This window comes from Microcebus murinus, chromosome 8, assembly GCF_040939455.1.
Source record: "Microcebus murinus isolate Inina chromosome 8, M.murinus_Inina_mat1.0, whole genome shotgun sequence".
NCBI lineage: Eukaryota > Metazoa > Chordata > Mammalia > Primates > Cheirogaleidae > Microcebus > Microcebus murinus.
The window spans coordinates 98,215,088-98,233,639 of record NC_134111.1 but is presented as its reverse complement, the minus strand read 5'-3'; the positions used below and the strand labels follow the sequence as shown (position 1 = coordinate 98,233,639).

General features: G+C 41.8%; 2 protein-coding genes across 25 annotated transcripts in view; one reads left to right on the top strand and one right to left on the bottom strand.

The window, feature by feature from the left end:
• Positions 1 to 14,204, bottom strand: part of FBXO36 (F-box protein 36) — an 87,484-nt gene extending 73,280 nt beyond the window's left edge. The window contains exon 1 of the mRNA XM_076006018.1: positions 13,929 to 14,204. Within this exon, the coding sequence (XP_075862133.1) occupies positions 13,929 to 14,024 (96 nt within the window). The 5' untranslated portion in view covers positions 14,025 to 14,204. The remainder of the gene's footprint in view (positions 1 to 13,928) is intronic.
• Positions 13,367 to 18,552, top strand: part of TRIP12 (thyroid hormone receptor interactor 12) — a 144,233-nt gene continuing 139,047 nt past the window's right edge. For 12 of the 24 annotated variants that reach the window (XM_020288163.2, XM_020288164.2, XM_020288161.2 and 9 more), the window contains exon 1: positions 14,416 to 14,660. The gene's annotated coding sequence lies outside the window, so the exon portion shown is untranslated. Of the gene's footprint in view, positions 13,386 to 13,635; positions 13,657 to 14,414; positions 14,661 to 14,751; positions 15,269 to 15,360; positions 15,380 to 18,552 lie in introns of those variants that run through there. The other 12 variants (XM_020288162.2, XM_020288156.2, XM_020288154.2 and 9 more) reach the window with 7 other exon arrangements.

Sequence of the window (18,552 nt, the reverse complement as noted above, 5' to 3'; positions counted from 1 at the left end):
GGCTGAGGCAGGAGGATCGCTGAGCCCAGGAGATTGAGGTTGCTGTGAGCCAGGCTGACGCCACGGCACTCACTCTAGCCTGGGCAACAAAGTGAGACTCTGTCTCAAAAAAAAAAAAAAAAAAAAAAAAAAAAAAAAAAAAAAATAGCAGCATAGTTTGGACTTTTAGGTACTAGTAAAAGAATTCTATCTTTTTGCCTTAGGCCATTTGTTTGATTTCCTCATGTTTAAGGGCATTCACATGATCTTCCTAGTTGGAATGCTGCCATAATATTTATAAAACAACTGTAAAGTCATAATGGACCCGGTAAATAAATACAAGTATTTTGATGCGGAATGTAAACTTGCCTAAACTGTCTACACAAATATCTCCTTTGTTTGCTAGCTTTATTTTATTTTAGGTTTCATTTTACTTTACTTCCTCAAACACTGCTGATTGCTAAAGTGGAGACTATAGGAGTCACAATCTCTGAGAAACATGGGAAGAATTTTATTCAGCAAACATACATTACATATCAAGCACCTGATGAGATGTCCACATCAGCAGGATGTTTAGGTTCAAATACATACATGGCCACAGCACCTGCTAGCAAGGTTGCCAACAGACCAGAGCTCCTGAACAACTTTCACATCTTGACCTTATGAGCTTTTCAAGGTTACTGTTTTTTGGTCTCATAACCGTGGCTGCTTCGATTTATAAACTCCAAACTTTCACTAACTTAGCTTTACATAATGTTATTTATAGTGGAAAGGCTGAGCTTCAAACTGCTTGTCCCATAGCCCCCATCTCTAAAGCTGGCTTTTCTTTTCTTTTCTTTTTTTTTTTTTTGAGACAGAGTCTCAACTCTGTTACCCGGGCTAGTGTCCATGGCGTCAGCCTAGCTCCCACCAACCTCAAACTCCTAGGCTCAAGCAATCCTCCCGCCTCAGCCTCCTGTAGCTGGGACTACAGGCATGCGCCACCATGCCCGGCTAATTTTTTCTATATATATTAGTTGGCCAATTAATTTCTTTATATTTATAGTAGAGATGGGGTCTCGCTCTTGCTCAGGCTGGTTTCAAACTCCTAACCTTGAGCAATCCACCTGCCTCAGCCTCCCAGAGTGCTAGGATTACAGGCGTGAGCCACCGCGCCCGGCCATCATCTTAGTTTTGTTTATATGTTTATTTGATCAGTAACTATCTCCCCCACTACACTGTAAGCTCTATGAGGGCAGAGACCACATACTTTTGCTCCCAACAGTATCCTCAATGCTTGGTACAACACCTACTAGCACATGGTACACAGAAGGCACTCAAACATTTGTTAAATGAATGAGTTCAAATCAACTTTTAAAAAAATCATTCATGCTACTGGATTTAGCATACTTTTCTTTTTTTTTTTTTAACAGGAAACAACAGCTAAATAGCATACTTTTCAATTCCAAGGATCCAAAAGATCCATAAATGTAAGGGTAGGAAGACTTGTTTCATAGCCGAGCACAGTGGCTCACCTCTATAATCCCAGCACTTTGGGAGGCCAGGCAGGAGGACTGCTTAAGCCCAGAAGTTCAAGACCAGCCTGGGCAACATAGTAAGACCTTGTCTCTTATAGAAAATTAAAAAAATTAACCAGGTATGGTGGCCTGTGCTTGTAGCCCTAGCTACTGAGGAGGCTGAGGTGGGAAGATCGCTTGAGCTCAGGAGTTTGAGGCTGCAGTGAGCTCTGATCATGCCACTGCATTCTAGCCTGAGTAACAGAGCAAGATCCTGTCTCTAAGAAAAAAGAAAAGACTGTTTCAGAGTAGAATCATTAATAGTATCTACCAAATTCTTGTCTCCTTATCACAAATACCAATACCAAATACAGACAAAAGCATTGAAAATTACTTATATTATGTGTTAATGCAGTTTCTAGCTATTGCAAATAATTTTTTTATGTTGTTCAGGCTGGTCTTGAACTTCTGGCCTTAAGTGATCCTCCTTGCCTTAGCCTCCCAAAGTGCTGGGATTTCAGGTGTGAACCACCATGCCCAGCCTAGTTTGATAATATTGCCACAGGGTGGTGAATGTGTTTTTGTGAATTGTCAGTGTTCCAAGAGTGTGTGCTGGGCTGGTGCATTTGAGACTCTCATGATTTTCAGGCTTACTCTCTGCTCCAATTATACCTGCTTTGTATAGGCACGAATCCAGAGGGTTGGTCAGGGCTCAGCTTTCTCAAACAATGAAACATTTATAAGTAATTCTACTGAATTCACAGTGATGACAGATGTTTTTCTGTGGCCCGCACCAAAACATGTTTATTCAGATTTTAGAAGCATAAGTCCAGGCATTAAAATGTGGTATATAATACATTTGACTTTGCAGGTATTTCTTTTGTATAATTTTTAAATTAGTTAAGAATATTTCTAAAGAGGAGGTTGATTAAAATGCTCACGGAACCTCAGCAGCACATTTATTTGCAAAACTAAAGGCTAATTTGGGCCCAGCTTGGTGGCTCACGCCTGTAATCCTATCACTGTGGGAGGCTGAGGCAGACAGACTGCTCGAGGTCAGCAGTTAGCCTGAGCAAGAGCAAGATCCCGTCTCTACTATAAATAGAAAGAAATTAATTGGCCAACTAATATATATAGAAAAAATTAGCTGGGCATGGTGATGCATGCCTGTAGTCCCAGCTACTCTGGAGGCTGAGGCAGACGGATTGTTTGAGCCCAGGAGTTTGAGGTTGCTGTGAGCTAGGCTGACGCCATGGCACTCACTCTAGTCTGGGCAACAACGTGAGACTCTGTCTAAAAAGAAAAAAAAAAAGCTAATTTGAATACCAATGACTGGCCAAATTAAGTCTTATTCTTGATTTACCAAGCATTTCCGGATCTGCTCCCTGTCTACTCCTTGGTGGTCCTGACAGCCAGCTTTACTTCATACAGTGTAGCATATTACTTATCACTTGTGCTAAAACAAGCTCTGCATTCACACATCTTAGCTTTTCTTATCTTGTTCCTCTGCCCAGACTACCATCCTCACCTCTTCTATCCTCAGTCTCAGCTCAGATCTTGTCCTTGTGAAGACTTCCCTGACCACCACCTCGGCCCCCTACTCAGGATTACCTCCAGTGCTCTCACCACACTTGGCTCTGACCTCCACTGTACGAATGACCTTGCTGTCATGTTTGTCTGCCTTCCCACTAGATTGCAAGCTTCTTGAGGGAAGGAGCTTCACCTTTGTATTGCTGGTATGGTCTGAAACTTGGTGAGCCACAAGCACTTAATAAAGTCTGTCCTTTTTCTCACAATCTTGCCAATTTGGATAATCTCGATTTTTTGCCAATGGAAAAACCTGTATCTTGGGGTTTTTTGTTTTTTTTTCTGAGAGAGGTCATGTTCTGTTGCCCACACTGGAGTGCAGTGGGGTCATCATAGCTCACTGTAAACCTCAAAGCAATTGCTTTGAAAACAAAGCAATTACTCAAGCAATCCTCCTGCCTCAGCCTCCCAAGTAGCTGGGACTACAGGTGTGAGTCACCACCCTGGCTATTTGTATTTCTTGTAGAGATGGGGTCTCGCTATTGTCCAGGCTGGTCTCAAACTCCTGGCCTCAAGTGATCCTCCAGCCTCAGCTTCCCAAAGTGCTGGTATTAGAGGCATGAGACACCACACCTAGCCATATCCTGTGGTTTTAAATTGTATTTCCTCAATCACTAGTGAGGTTAAACATCTTTTGATATAATTAGTAGTTGTGTATATTTCCTCAGGTAACTTCCTTATTTTCCCATGAGGCTATTTACCTTATTAATTTATAGGATCAATATTCAATAATCTTTGGATACTGAATTTGTCTGCTACACATGTGGCCAACATTTTCTCCCAATCTTTCTCAACAAAATATTAATTTTGTTGTAGGTATCACTTATGAAACAAAATTTTATTTTACATGGCCTTGATCTGCCATTCTTTTCCCTTATGGCTTCCAGATTTGGAGTTTTGCTTAGGTGGGCCTTATCTACCTCAGGATTAAAATAATATTCTCTTATTGTTTTATGGTACTTTCAGAGTGTATGTTTGTGTAAAACTTAGCTCTTCAACTGACACAAATTTTAAATGTATATTATACGTTAGGGATTTAGTTAATTTTGCTCTATTTTGTGACAATTTTAATAGCCAATTGTCACAACAACTGTTAAATGGGCCTTCATTTACTCTCTGGTTTCAAATGTCATTGTGGATGGGACTCAAAGGATGGGGAGGAATGGGTATGAGGTGATTGATGGGAAGTGATCCAGGGGTTGGGATCAAGTGCATAGCCACAACAATGGGAGTGAGGGGTGTTATTTAAGGAATGGAGAATGTGGCCATCTTAGAGCCAGAGGGCACACAGTTAATTGTGATCTGAAGAATGATTTGGAGAAAAACAGCAGAATTAAATTTCAATATATAGCTAAAAGATCTTTTTTTTGTTGTTTTGTCTAAAAATATAATTCTCTGTCCATTCAAAATAGAAACTTTTAGCAGACTGAAATGAAACATCTTAATTGGATTTTTACAACCCTATAGCAAACAACATATTTTATGTTGAAATAATGAAAGCCTTCCCCTTAAGTGCAGGAATAGATAAGGATGGCTAATGTCATCTTTTCTCTTTAACATTGTAATGAAAACTTTAGCCAATGCAATAAGGCAAGGAAAAAAAAGACAAGGATTAGAAAGCAATAAGTATGCCATTATTCATAAATGATATCAATGTGTCCCAGAAAATCTAAAAAAAAAACTACAGATAAATTATTAGTAAGTAACTTAGCAAGATCACTGGAGAAAAGGAAATTTACCAGAAACAAAAATCATTTGTGGCTAAGTGAGGTGGTACACCTCTCCCAGCTACTCAGGAGGTTGAGGTGGGCAGATAGCTTGAGGCTAGGAGTTCTAGGTTGTATGACAGCACTTATAAATAGCCACTACACTTCAGCCTGGGCAACATAGCAAGACCTCATCACCAAAAATAATTTTATTTTATTTTATTTATGTTTGAGACAGAGTCTCACTCTGTATCCTGGGCTAGAGTGCTGTGGCGTCAGCCTAGCCCACAGCAACCTCAAACTCCTGAGTTCAAGAGAACTTTCTGCCTCAGCCTCCCAAGTAGCTGGGACTACAGGCATGCGCCACCATGCCTAATTTTTTTCTATATATTTTTAGTTGTCCAATTAATTTCTATTTTTAGTAGAGATGGGGTCTTGCTCTTGCTCAGGCTGGTTTCAAACTCCTGACCTTGAGTGATCCTCCCGCCTCTGCCTCCCAGAGTGCTAGGATTACAGGCATGAGCCACCACACCGGACAAAAGAATTTTAAAAATTGTGTTTTTATTACTAGCTACAAACAGAGGATAAGAAGTTTAAGAAGCATCATTTACAATAGAAGAAAATCAAACACCTAGAAATCTAACAAAAGAAATGTAAGATTTTTACACTGTAACATTGAGCAAAATTATTTATTTATTTTTGAGACAGAGTCTCACTCTTGTTGCCCAGGCTAGAGTGCAGTGGCGTGAGCCTAGCTCACAAAAACCTCAAACTCCTGGGCTCAAGTGATCCTCCTGCCTCAGCCTCCCGAGTAGCTGGGACTACAGGCATGCGCCACCATGCCTGGCTCATTTTTTCTATATATTTTTAGTTGGCCAATTAATTTCTTTCTATTTTTAGTAGAGACGGGGTCTCATTCTTGCTTAGGCTGGTCTTGAACTCCTGAGCTCAAACGATCTGCCCGCCTTGGCCTCCTAGAGTGCTAGGATTACAGGCGTGAGCCACCACGCCCAGCCTTGAACAAAATTAAAGTATACCTACATATTTCTAAAAGGAAGATTATATTTATGGATTGGAAACTTGATGCTGAAAGATGTTGATTCACCACAAAATGATCTATACATTCATTGAAATCCTAATCGAAACACCAGTAGGTATATATGTGACCATATAAGCTGATTCTAAAAATAAATAAGCAAAATAAAATGAGTTGTGAAATGACTAAAGGGTTACTATAATTGCTTTCATTCAAAAGGTGAAGTTTGACTGTTTGGTATTTAACAATCATTTATTTAATATTTGCTGCTGTGTACCAGGTGCACTGCTGGGTGTTTTCCAAAAGGTGTTCCACAGAGTCTCAGTTCCTAAGCTGCTCAGGGAAAAGAAGGTTTCATGGTCACATGCCTGTAGGAAAAACTCCATGCTGCAATCTCCTCTTGGAGATTCAGGATGGATTTTAAAGGCTTTGAGAAAAGATACAATTTTTTTTTTTTACCCAGGATTTTCCCATCTTATTTGATCACCTCTGTTTTTGTGTGTGTGTGTGTATATATATATATATATATTTTTTTTTTTTTTTTTGAGGCAGGGTCTTCCTATATTGCCCAGGCTGGTCTAGAACTCCTGGGTTCAAGCATTCCTCCTGCCTCACCCTTCCAGGTAGGTGGGACCACAGGTGCCAGCCAACGCATCCAACTCATGAAACTTCTTTCTGAGAAACACTGGCCTGGAGTGCTGTTTACATGTATTTGGTTCTCACCATACCTGTGAAGTAGCCAAGGGTTGAACTGTTCATTTTACTACAGAATTGAACATAAGGCAGGTGAAGACTTATGCCAGGTCATACAGCTACTAATAAGAATCGTAACTCAATTTTTCTGGGAAAAAAACCAAACCAATGTGAAGTAGCATTTTGATTTTAGAGCTAGAATAAATCTTAGTGATCTCTTAAACTAGTAACCTTCTGTTGATGAGGCAACTAAGGCTCAGACAAATTAAGTGCCTTGCCCTAGGTCAAGAGCTTGTGGACCAGCAGGAGGAATTAAAGGATTCATGACTCAGTGACTCCCAATTAAGTGCTCTACTGCCCCATATAATTATGAAGCAAATCTGTGTCAATGTAGGGTGAGACCAAATTAAGTGCCCAAATCGAGTAGGCGCTCATGGGTGCTGAATGAACGATTTACCTGGAAAAAGATGTTATTAGAGCTATATCCAGCTGTCATGCAAATTTTTTTTTTTTTGAGACAGAGTCTCACTTTGTTGCCTAGGCTAGAGTGAGTGCCATGGCATCAGCCTAGCTCACAGCAACCTCAAACTCCTGGGCTCAAGCAATCCTCCTGCCTCAGCCTCCCGAGTAGCTGGGACTACAGGCATGTACCACTATGCCCGGCTAATTTTTTCTATATGTATTAGTTGGCCAATTAATTTCTTTTTTTTTTTTTTTTTTGAGACAAAGTCTCGCTTTATTGTCCAGGCTAGAGTGAGTGCCGTGGCGTCAGCCTAGCTCACAGCAACCTCACACTCCTGGGCTCGAGCGATCCTTCTGCCTCAGCCTCCCGAGTAGCTGGGACTACAGGCATGCGCCACCATGCCCGGCTAATTTTTTATATACATATCAGTTGGCCAATTAATTTCTTTCTATTTATAGTAGAGACGGGGTCTCGCTCTTGTTCAGGCTGGTTTTGAACTCCTGACCTTGAGCAATCCGCCCGCCTCGGCCTCCCAGAGAGCTAGGATTACAGGCGTGAGCCACCGCGCCCGGCCAATTTCTATTTATAGTAGAGACGGGGGTCTCACTCTTGCTCAGGCTGGTTTCGAACTCCTGACCACGAGCAATCTGCCTGCCTCAGCCTCCCAGAGTGTTAGGATTATAGGCGTGAGCCACTGTGCCCAGCCTGTGATGCAATTTTGAAATGAGGATTCAGGAGCCACTTGATGACTGGATTATAATATGGCAGTGCACTGCATATTGTTATTTTTAAGAGTTTAATCACCTTACTTGTATCATTTCATCTCTCGCTTCCCCAAAGTGCCATATGCCACTTAAAAAAATTAAAAGGAACTTAAAATTTCTGATTAAAAGTTATTTCACAACTCTAATTAGGCACATCCTGGAGTGTCACAGGTTGGGAATCATTTTTCTAAAGTGTGTCAGACATGAGGAACAGAAGAATAATGCAGTTTATTATGATAAATACCTGGCTTAACCTGTAGGGCAGGGAAGGTCATGTTTCCTGCACTTGCTGCTGTCAGGAGGAACAGGTGAAGAGGTGAATGATGGCAAGATAGAAAACCAAAATATACCCCGATAAGGGATTTAGCAGAATTGGGCTGAGGTTCTCAGACGTAGTGAAGACAAGGAAAGTGTATCTTTTAAGGGCAGGGGGAGAATGAGGAACTCTGAGGGTCAGGCAAAAAGACAGCCTAAAAAGAGGAATGTATATCAAAATGTAAACAATGGGGAAGAGGAAAATAAATCAGCACAAGTATTATAGTGATTTTTGGACTTTAGAGGAAACAGCAGTAGTTTTCTGTGGGTGGAAACATTTTGGCGATGGCTAGTGGCCAGCAGGCAGAATGGGCACCATGGCTTGGAAGTCTGGAGAAACATTCATCTCCATCAGTGGGCAACATTCCCTTAAAGGACAGAAAGAATAAGCAGAAGCAAAGGGAGATATGCAAGTCCTCTCCTCTACTTTATGTTCTCTATGTATACAGCTCTTGGGGATGTTGTGTGTGAGGGCAGAGGCAGGAGCAGAACATGATTTAGGGGTTCCTGGGTCCCCTAGGAAAATATCCTCATGTCAAGTTGATTGCACCCTACCCAGCTCTCAAAATGTGCCATCTGGGCCAGGCATGCTGGCTCAAGCCTGTAATCCTAGCACTCTGGGAGGCTGGATCGCTTGAGGTCAGGAGTTTGAGACCAGCCTCAGCAAGAGGGAGACCCTGTGTCTACTAAAAATAGAAAAATTAGCCAGGTTTGGTGGCCTATGCCTGTAATCTCAGCTACTTGGGAGGCTTAAGGCAGGAGAATTGCTTGAGCCCAGGAGTTTGAAGTTGTTGTGAGCTAGGCTGACACCACAGCACTCCGGTCCAGGTGACAGAGCAAGACTCCATCTTAAAAAAAAAAATTGCTATTTCGTGTTTATTTAATATGATCTCAAGTTACTTGAGAAATGCTGTTCTTTAAGCTTTCTTTGGGGCCAAATAAGTCTATTCAGTGGACTACCTTTGCCTTCTTTTACTCTTCACGTTTCCCGTACTATCTCATACCCATCAAGGCAAGAAAGAACAATCCTTTCGTTTCTCAAAAGTAATTACTACTTACATTAAAAAGAAGTTTCTAGACACTAAAACATCCCTAAAATTTTCCAAAGAATCATTAACTTATTTGCACTGTCTCTAAATTTGTCAATTAGGATTATTTCCCCCCACAAAAACAGCAGCTTGTGACGCAGTTATCAATGCTGCCCCAATATTGCATATGGGAGATGGCTCAAAGGTGGTGCTGGGGAAATAGGGGGATTGCAGGGCAAGGCAAAGTCTCAGAGTGAGAATTATGCATTTACATTTTAAAACTTTATTGTATTTCTCTGGTTATAAGAATAAATGCTCACTGTAGAAAACTCAAATCTTTCTGAAATATGAATGCAGAGAGTGAAAACAATCCATAATTCTATCCCTAAGAGCAAATCACTCTAGCTCTTCTTCTAACATTTATTTTAAAACTTCACTAATATTTATTTAAATTTTTTTTAATAGGATCTTACTATGTTTAAACCAGTAACTCACTTTTCTTGCTAAAGATTTTATTTGGTCTACTGAGTAAACAGAGATCCACCACACTGTTTTTAAAAGGTTGGATAGTATTGTATGGTATGAATGAATCACAGTTCAACCACATTTCCACTCATGGAAAAATGTTTTTAAAATTATTTTACTTTGGTGAATGGTCTTGCTCACATATCCTTGTGTACATGTAATAGCATTTTTGGATATAAAAAGTCCTAGAAATGGATTTGCTGGGTCAAAGGGTACATGCATTAACATTTTTATTAGACTGCATTTAAATTTTGAATCTTTAAAATTGGTCTGTAGTTTGAAATGACAGGAGTACAATTCTTTGTTGTCTCTTGCACAGCCATCACCAAGTCTAGTTCTTTTTAATTCCTTTGTCAGAAGTCAATGAGATGACAGTTTCCTGTCACAGGTTGGCATGTGATCTCAGGTGTTTTCAGTTTGTCAGTCCTACAACTCTAAAGTACTTCAGAAATAATTGTCATTTTTTCATGGGCAGGAAGGTGAGCTTTTTGATTTTTTTTCCCCAAGTGACATTAGTTTCAGATATCTTTTTGGAGTTTTGAGTAGGATTTAGTAAAATAGATAAAATAAGACTAATCTATTGTCCAATTCTTCCATCTGCTGAAGTGATTCTAACATGTTGGTGCTCTTGGGACAATCACCTGGGTTACCACCTGCAAGAGGCCACATCTGCCAATACTCATCTAAAGCAATACTTCCATTTTGAGAGGACAAAGATCACAGAGTTTCAAGAGTAAAATGGTGGTAACAGTAACCTCCTAGACCATCTAAAGTGATTTTTTTGCTTTCTCTAGACTCATAGATTTTTTTTTTTTTTGAGACAGAGTCTCACTTTGTTGCCCATGCTAGAGTGAGTGCCATGGCGTCAGCCTGGCTCACAGCAACCTCAATCTCCGGGCCTCAGCGATCCTACTGCCTCAGCCTCCCGAGTAGCTGGGGAGGCATGCGCCACTATGCCCGGCTAATTTTTTGTATATATATTTTTAGTTGGTCAATTAATTTATTTCTATTTTTGGTAGAGACGGGGTCTCGCTCAGGCTGGTTTCAAACTCCTGACCTTGAGCAATCCGCCTGCCTCGGCCTCCCAAAGTGCTAGGATTACAGGCGTGAGCCACCATGCCCGGCCTGGACTCATAGATTTTATTTTAATTTTTTTGAGACAGGGTGTCACTCTGTTGCCTGGGCTAGAGTGTGGATTCATAGATTTTAAAGTCTCTGTATTATTCATTAACTTGGCAATCTCTCACAAACTTACTTTGGAGTTTAAAAAAAACGCATACAAAATGCCAAGTTATGATTAAAATTAAGGAAAGCATCTTCACTCAGGAACACAATTTAAGACTTTCTTAGAAGCCACGCGTAAAATGTCCCTGGCCTAACATTCAAGATTCTTTCCAGCCCTAACATACTATAAATCTACTAGTTTTCAAAGAAAGAAAATATGTATATACTACTAAAACTAGAACGAGAATAAACGAGTCAATCTTTGATTTAGAAAGCAGTACACTGATCTTTTCCTAAGACTTGGAATCACTATAAAGATCAGATTTGAGAATTAAAATATATTGACCTCAATCTATATTCTGAAAGTTGTTTTGAAAAAACAAAAACCCAAATACCAAATAACAACATGGTATTATTCCCCATTAACCAACAAAGTGGTTAATAGGGAATGTCTCTATAAGCATAAAAATATATTTTGAATGATATTGTATAAACAAGGAGACAAAGGAAATATTTATGTATAACATATATATTCTGGACTATGCCAGTGGTGGGTATGACACTGATGAGAGAGAGATTTGCCCTCAAATCTATGTCAAATGTGCAGTTATTTCGATTTAAGGACAAATAATAAAAAAGACACAGTGAAACAGAGACCAAAAAACAGAATCAGCATGAAAGAAAGATACATCTAAATCTGGGGTATATTTTGGATAATATACAACATTTTTTGGAATAAAGGCAGAAGGGAAGTGAAAGAAATGTACAAGAAACAATTAAAGAAAAGTCATTCGAGAAAAAAGTCCAATTTACAAAACACATTTTAATTCTAGTCTTTAGTACTTATTTATGTCAGGCCACCTCTTACTGGATGTTTGGTTTCCTGTGCTGAGACTTAAAAAAATTATTTTGTGGTTAGAAAATAGCATATTCTCAAGTTGGTTGACTGAAAAGTATATTTTTTGGCTTGCCATTTTTTACAACATATTTTATTTTAAAAAGAGGGTGAATTAATTAGAATTGACATTAACTCTCACTGGTAAAACTGCAGTGGAGAATTGTAGTGGATTTATTCAGCCTGCTTAAAAAAGAAAATGGATCAGATCCTGAAAAGGATTTTATATGTAACTGACAAAAAGAACAGGGCCTGAAATAAAGGAGGGTTTTTGACCTGTAAATAAAAGGAAAAAAAATAAGAAAGAAGAAAAGGAAAAATTAAGAACATTAATGGTGGGAAAGATTTCATTAAACAGAATAGTTAGAGAAAGGCATGTGTCCAAGTTAGACTTTAGAGTAAAGTCTGAAGAACACTAACAGAAGCATTCTTGAAGAAAACTAATGCCAGGAGCAATCCTAAGATTAATTTACTAAAATAAAAAGGTAAACAGATATTCAATTTGTTGAGGCTTACAACATCTGAGAAAGTGTAGCAGACTTGTAATACCAGACCCTCAAGGAAAAGAAAATGCTCAAAAGAAAAATTTTAAAAGCCTGTAAAATAAAAATTAGAACACTGTAACTTACTTGAGGTAGATGAAAATATTAAATGATGGAAGATTACAAGATATTATGTTTTTGATCACTCCTTAGAAAGCGAAGAACTGTTATGATCAAAAATCTTACTTAAAGTGAATGGAAACATCAATAATCTTTCTAAAAATGTATAAAGAAATGACTGTACAATTTTACAGGAAAAGGGAAAATTTCAGCCTTTAAGAAATCCCTAATTAAATGTGCAAAAGCCCCTAAAAAGCAGCTTAATTAACAATTTGAGGGCTGGGCCAGCTGGCTCACTTCTGGAAATCCCAACACTTTGGGAGGGAGGCTGAGGAGGAGAGGAATGCTTGAAGCCAGGAGTCTGTGACCAACCTGGGCAACACAGTGAAATTTCATCTCTACAAAAACAATAAATAAATAAACAAAAATCTCACAGGCTGATTTTATGCTTGTAATATTTCTAAATTTTAGATTTAAAAATAAAATAGGTATATTATCAAATTTAAAAGATGCTTTTTTAACTTGAGCCAGTGACGTTAGTTAAAAAACAAAAAAGAGACAAAATAAAAAGTAAAAAAAATAAAAAAATAAAAGATGCTTTTAAATACATAAAAAACTCACTACCTATTTTATTTAAGAGGTCTCAGAAAAACTGATGGAATAATCAATAGCCACACCAATACATATATATATATATATATATATATATATATAAAGTTCTACATTTCATTTTATACAAATAGCATCTATTCAAAGTGCAAGGTGGATGAATAACTCAGTGACAGGCGTAAGCTCAGTCAAGAATCAGAAATGTGTTCCCAGTGGAGGCCCAGCTCAACTTGAGAATTTCATGAGCACAATAAATCAAGCAAAAGCCCACCTTCAATAACTAAACTAGTCTTAAAAACAGGACGATGGTTAGTTTCCTCCAGCGATAACACAATCCTCCGTCTTATTGCTGTGGAGCAGATGTCATTATGGGTGGGGCTGACGCGCACAGAGCAGCTGAAATATTTTTGTACCACCCCCCATCCCCGCACACTTTCAATGGGATAGAAGGGGCTCCAAAAAGGTAAGGGGAGAGCTCTCACTCATTAATTCCTACTAGAAATAATCAAGTTTTGATGTGCCCGCGGTACTGGTAAAGGCCACAGTGAGATTTTTAAAAATTCCCCGTGATTAAGTCCTACCCTGGAAAAGAGACCGTCCCTTTCTTCCCTCCCCTGCCAGCTCCTCCTTGGGACACTTGGCTGAGTCTTTCTTTCCCTCCTTCCCACGCTGAGGTGAGGCAGCAGGCAAGCCGGGGACGCTGTTTTTCTCTTCGCGCGGAGGGAACTCTGCGGGTAGGAAGCCGGGACAGCGGGAAGGGAGCGGGCAGCACCGTGGGGAGGCAAAGAAGGCTTGCCCGGGACAAGGCGGGCTGGGGGAGAGAAGGCACACGCGGGCCGCTGGGCCGAGGAGGCCGAGGTGACGAGGGAAATCTCCCGGCTCGGAACTGGGACTGAGCGCTTCCGGCGGCCCACGGTCGCTCTCAGCCTAGCACGGCCCGTGTTCTGGGCCCCAAATGGGCCAGGCAGGGAGTTAGGAGAGAGGGCAAACAGCGGCTCGCACTTGCCTGAGACCGGGTGACCAGTAACTGGTAATAGTCTTTGCTCGGCGCCGGGGCTTGTCCTACAATTTCGAAGAGAGTCTCCGGCAGCAACGACGCCATCTTGGGACGCCACCGCCGTCGCTAAGACAACCAGGAAGGGGCGGGGCTTGACTGGGGTCATGGGGCCAAAACCCTAGCTTAAATGAGACTCCAATTTTGAGCTGGCAGGGGGGTTCTTTAACTTGGGGTGATTGTCCCCTCTTCCAACGGTCACAGGGAATCCTGATCCGTGAAATTTCTATCTCTAGTTCCTGGGTGACCTGAAGGGGAATTAGTTCCTGCTACCACGGAGGGGAGGGGGTGACCCCGGCGGAGGGATACCAAGCGGATCCCTCAGTCCCTTCCTGGTCCCTCGAAGGGATCGGGAGGAGATCGGAGGCCGCAGGGGGAGTCGAGCTGAGCGGTGGGGGAGGGAGGGGCTATGTGATGGGCCACGAGTAGGCAGCGGGGCAGGTCCCGCGGACGAGCCAGTCATCCTGAGCCAGAGGGCAAAGTAGTTCCCTGAGGGTGTTGGCACGAGCTGGGAGGGAGGCGGCGCGGGCGGAGGCGCACGCCGGGCGCGGTGCTGCGGCTCAGCTGATAATTGAAGGGACCCGAGAGCCGCCGCCGCCGCCGCCGCTGGGGGGGGTGGGGGGAGCGAGTGGAAGTTACTGCCTCGCCACCGAGTCCGGACCGGAGACTTTGGGGCCTAACTAGGTAATTGGGGCGCAGTTCCGAGCGGCGGGGCCAGGCCTGGGGGGAGGGGGCCGTGCTGAGGAGTTGGGGGGGCGGGGGGAGGAGCTGGAACAGAAAGTCCCAGGAAGCCTGGTTGTGTCATCGCCGCGATTCGGCCCCCGCTGGGCCTGCTCCCGGCGGCGGCGGCGGCGGGGCTGCGGAAGGACCGAGCCGGGGGTTGACGGGCGAGGCGCTCGAGGGAGACCGCGGCCGGAGGGACCGGGGCCGGCAGGAGCGGGGGGGTCGCTGGGTCCCCCCTCCGGCCCCCCGCAATGAGGAGGGCCCTTCACGGAACCGGGGTACGGCGTGGGGGTGTTGGGGAGCCCGGCGGGGGCGTGGGGGGCCGGAAGTGGGCTTTGGAGCTCGGAGGGCGTCTAGGAAGAGAGAAAGTGGGGGGCCGGAAGTACAGGTGGGGGGTGTGGAGATGGCAAGGGTTCCCCGGAAATGGGACTGGGGGCCCGGAAACCGGGAAAGGGGAGGCTCCGGGGCTTGGACGGCCCGGAAATGGAAACTAGGGAGCAGCTCGAGTGACAACAGTTGTGGGAAGCGAGGGTCAGAGGAGGGAGAGGCCGGAGTGACTTTAGACCGCAGTAAGGGGTTTCCTGCCCAGGGGGACGGTTGAGGGCGGGCGAGCCCGGAGACGGGGTCTGCGCGGGGCAGTTTTTTTTACCCGTGGGAAGTTGAGGCTCCCGACGACAGGGGTATGCGGGGGTGAGGGGGGCATGAAAAAGGCCGAGAAACTAGGCTGAGAGGAACCGAGCATCCTTTTAAATAGATCAGAATGGAAATTGGTGGTGGTGGTGGGGTTAACCAGGACTCGGGGGAGGGAGGTGGGCCAATTGTCACCCCAATCGTATTAGCATTCAAAGCGAGTCAGGCGATTAATTTATTTATATGTGGATTACATAAAACCTATTATAACGTTTGCCCATCAGTTCAACCCCTCTCCTTCCTTCTCCATAATGAGTGGGTTTCTAGTACAGGAATAAGTTAGAGGGGAGTTCAAATAACGAAGGTTGTAAAATCTCTAATCCTGTCCTCCATGTCTCCCCTTTCCTCAGAAAAAGAATTCCTTAATTTGCTAGGGGGAAAAATTGATAAAAATTTAAAAACACACGCGAATCGGGAGGAAATAACGCATTTGAACTACTGATTGGGGACGAGAGAGAATTGGTTACCCTGTGTGGTGAGGAGAGAATGGAAGGGGCTGCTTCCAAACCCTTAAGACAGATTTGTTTTTGGTAATGCCGTTCGTTTCTCTTTGGGAGAGATTTAGCCTAAGCCTCGTGTCTGGTGGTGGGTATAGTTTAATTGCTTCGTTAGTTAATTGGGGGAGGGAATGTGTGTGTGTAAACGTTTGTGTGTGTGTAGGGGGGTACGGTTAATAGCTCGCAGTGAGTCTGTTCTGAGTGGTCTAACTGCTCTCCTGCTGTCTCCCTTTCTGGTCGCGTTCCCCGATCTTGCCTGGGCTGCCAGATCACCCGATCTCCAGGCTTTACTCCGTTTTGTAGGCCCTTTAGTGGTGTGTTTAACTTTCTATTCCTCTCGAGAGTCTCATTAGATATTTTTGGCATTTCGTTTTTTAAAGACCTGGCAAGTTGAGGCTCAGAATCTCCTCTATAAAAACAAAACAAAAAATACAGGGTAGAAACTTGAAAGAGCTATTGAGTGGGGTAAAAAACCGACGCTCGGAACAAAGGTCCTAGTTGTGTTAGAAAAAAAGGCAAGAGGCCTGTATATGAGGCCTGTGTGTGTCGCATTTACACCCCTGGGGGAGGGAAGCAGTTAGGGTTGAGGAGAGGAATTACCAGCGTTTTAGAGACAATAAATTTTAGAGGGTTTTATTGAGGCATATTTTTGTATTTTGTACAGCATGTAAAGAGGTCAATATTAAGTGTAAGTTCTAAAGTAAACACAATTTGTAATCTTTACTTCAGCCGTAGAGATACTTAACTGGAGTGGCTTTCTATCATCTTTGTGAGATTGGGGGGAGTTCTTATTTATTTTAAGCTTAAGAGAGCACATTAACATGGTTGGGGGTTGTGGGCTTTGTACATGTCTGTCTTTCTATGAAGGTGGCAGTATCCATAAGAATTGGAGAACTGTAATTAAGATTATCGTTTCCATTCGTTCCCTGGTTTTTCAGGAGTGTGGTTTTTAAGTCTGCTCAGCTGACATTTACTACTCAGTTTGTGTCTACGAACTGGCTTTTGTTTTAGTTTTTTCTTTTATTTTCTAAAAGCTGGAGGACAATTTTGGCATTTAGAATTCCAGAAAGTGCTAAACTAAAATGGTTAAGTATTTTAAAAATGAACGGAATATTATGTATTCCATGGTAAAATCAGTACTTTCACCTGGTGAAGTAAATTTGGAGTAATATATGTTTACTTTTCCATTCTAACTTTTAAGATTACTGTATTTATGTTATCTAGATAAGGTTTTATGATCCTATTTTAAGGTTGTCATCTCAGCAAAGAAGATACATTGCTGGCTAGGAAATTCACACACAGCCAGTTAGTATTTGTGTGACCTTGAGCTAGTCTCTTCACCTACCTGGTCTTCATTTTATCTGTAAAGTGGGGGTGGGTAATCTTTATCGTATCTCCCTGGGTGGTTATGAGATCCAGTGAATATAATGACTGAAAAACAACAAAATCCTGAATAAGTGTGAGTTATTGTTTTAGAACATTACATTAGCTATTTTGAGGTCATTAAAAAAAAATACAACTTTCTTACCAGTGGTAGTGGTCCTGGGGGAGGGGAAATTGATGTAAAGTAGGTTGAAGATATGAAGTTGTAGCACTTCATAATCTGAAATTGCTGCTTAATTGGTAGTGGAATTTGAGCCTAATTTTTATCTATTAAATTAATTTTTTTGACAACAGGATGCCAGATACTTTTCACCATACATCCTACTGAGTAAACTTTTTAATCCTTTTAAGAGAAACTTCAAATGTCTTTTTAATTATTGACAAAATTTGTACCTATTCTTATTTGTGGCTCTCATGAAATTGACTTTTTAATGTTAGAGATTACAATTAAGGAAAAATGCTTCTGAATCCTGGTCTCTGTTTTCTTTACAGAATCTATGGAACTTTCTTTTTCTTAAGTGGATGGGTTGGGATCTTTTTGAGCAAATGTGATACCAGTTGCCCCTTTATTTTCCTGTTTGTTGAGGTAATTTGATGGATTAAAGCCAAAACATTAACCTACTTGTTTTTCATCTTCACTCAAGTTCTTCCTTGCAATTGCCAATCTGACAAGAACTTTTCCCTTATTTAAATCAAGCAAGCACCCTGTATACAGAGTAACATAACAGACAGGGTGTAAAGAACAACATCAATTTACCCCTTAAAGTCACTTCTTCAAACAAAATTCTACCCCATGATCTTTCCCTTGTATTTCTTGGTTATCTGTATATGCTTTGTTTCTAGATTATAGTGCTACATTTCTTGATTTGTATGGCTTTGTTTTCCTGACTAGATTATAGGCCTCCTGAGGGCAAGGATTATTTCATATCATTGTGGTATGCATGAAGGTACACTAGTAAACCTGATTGAAAAATAACCTCTGTTTTCCTTCCTGCTCCAAACTAGTAATGTTAGCCTGGTCTTGCTGAATATGCAACCAGTCTTCTGCTTGGAAGGGTTTTTGACCCCAGCAGATTTTTCAGAATGCTTCCTGTGGTTTGGTTTGGTGATTATGGCATCTTCTCATCTCCCCTGACCAGTGTGCCATCAGAGTGTCTGGATGGATTAAATTATTACCACCATGTTTCAGTATTAAACCAGTGGATTATTCTGTGCCACTTTTTTCATAGGCAAAGATGCAGTTAATAGGGCCAAGCCTGAAGGGACTCTGGGCCAGATAAGGT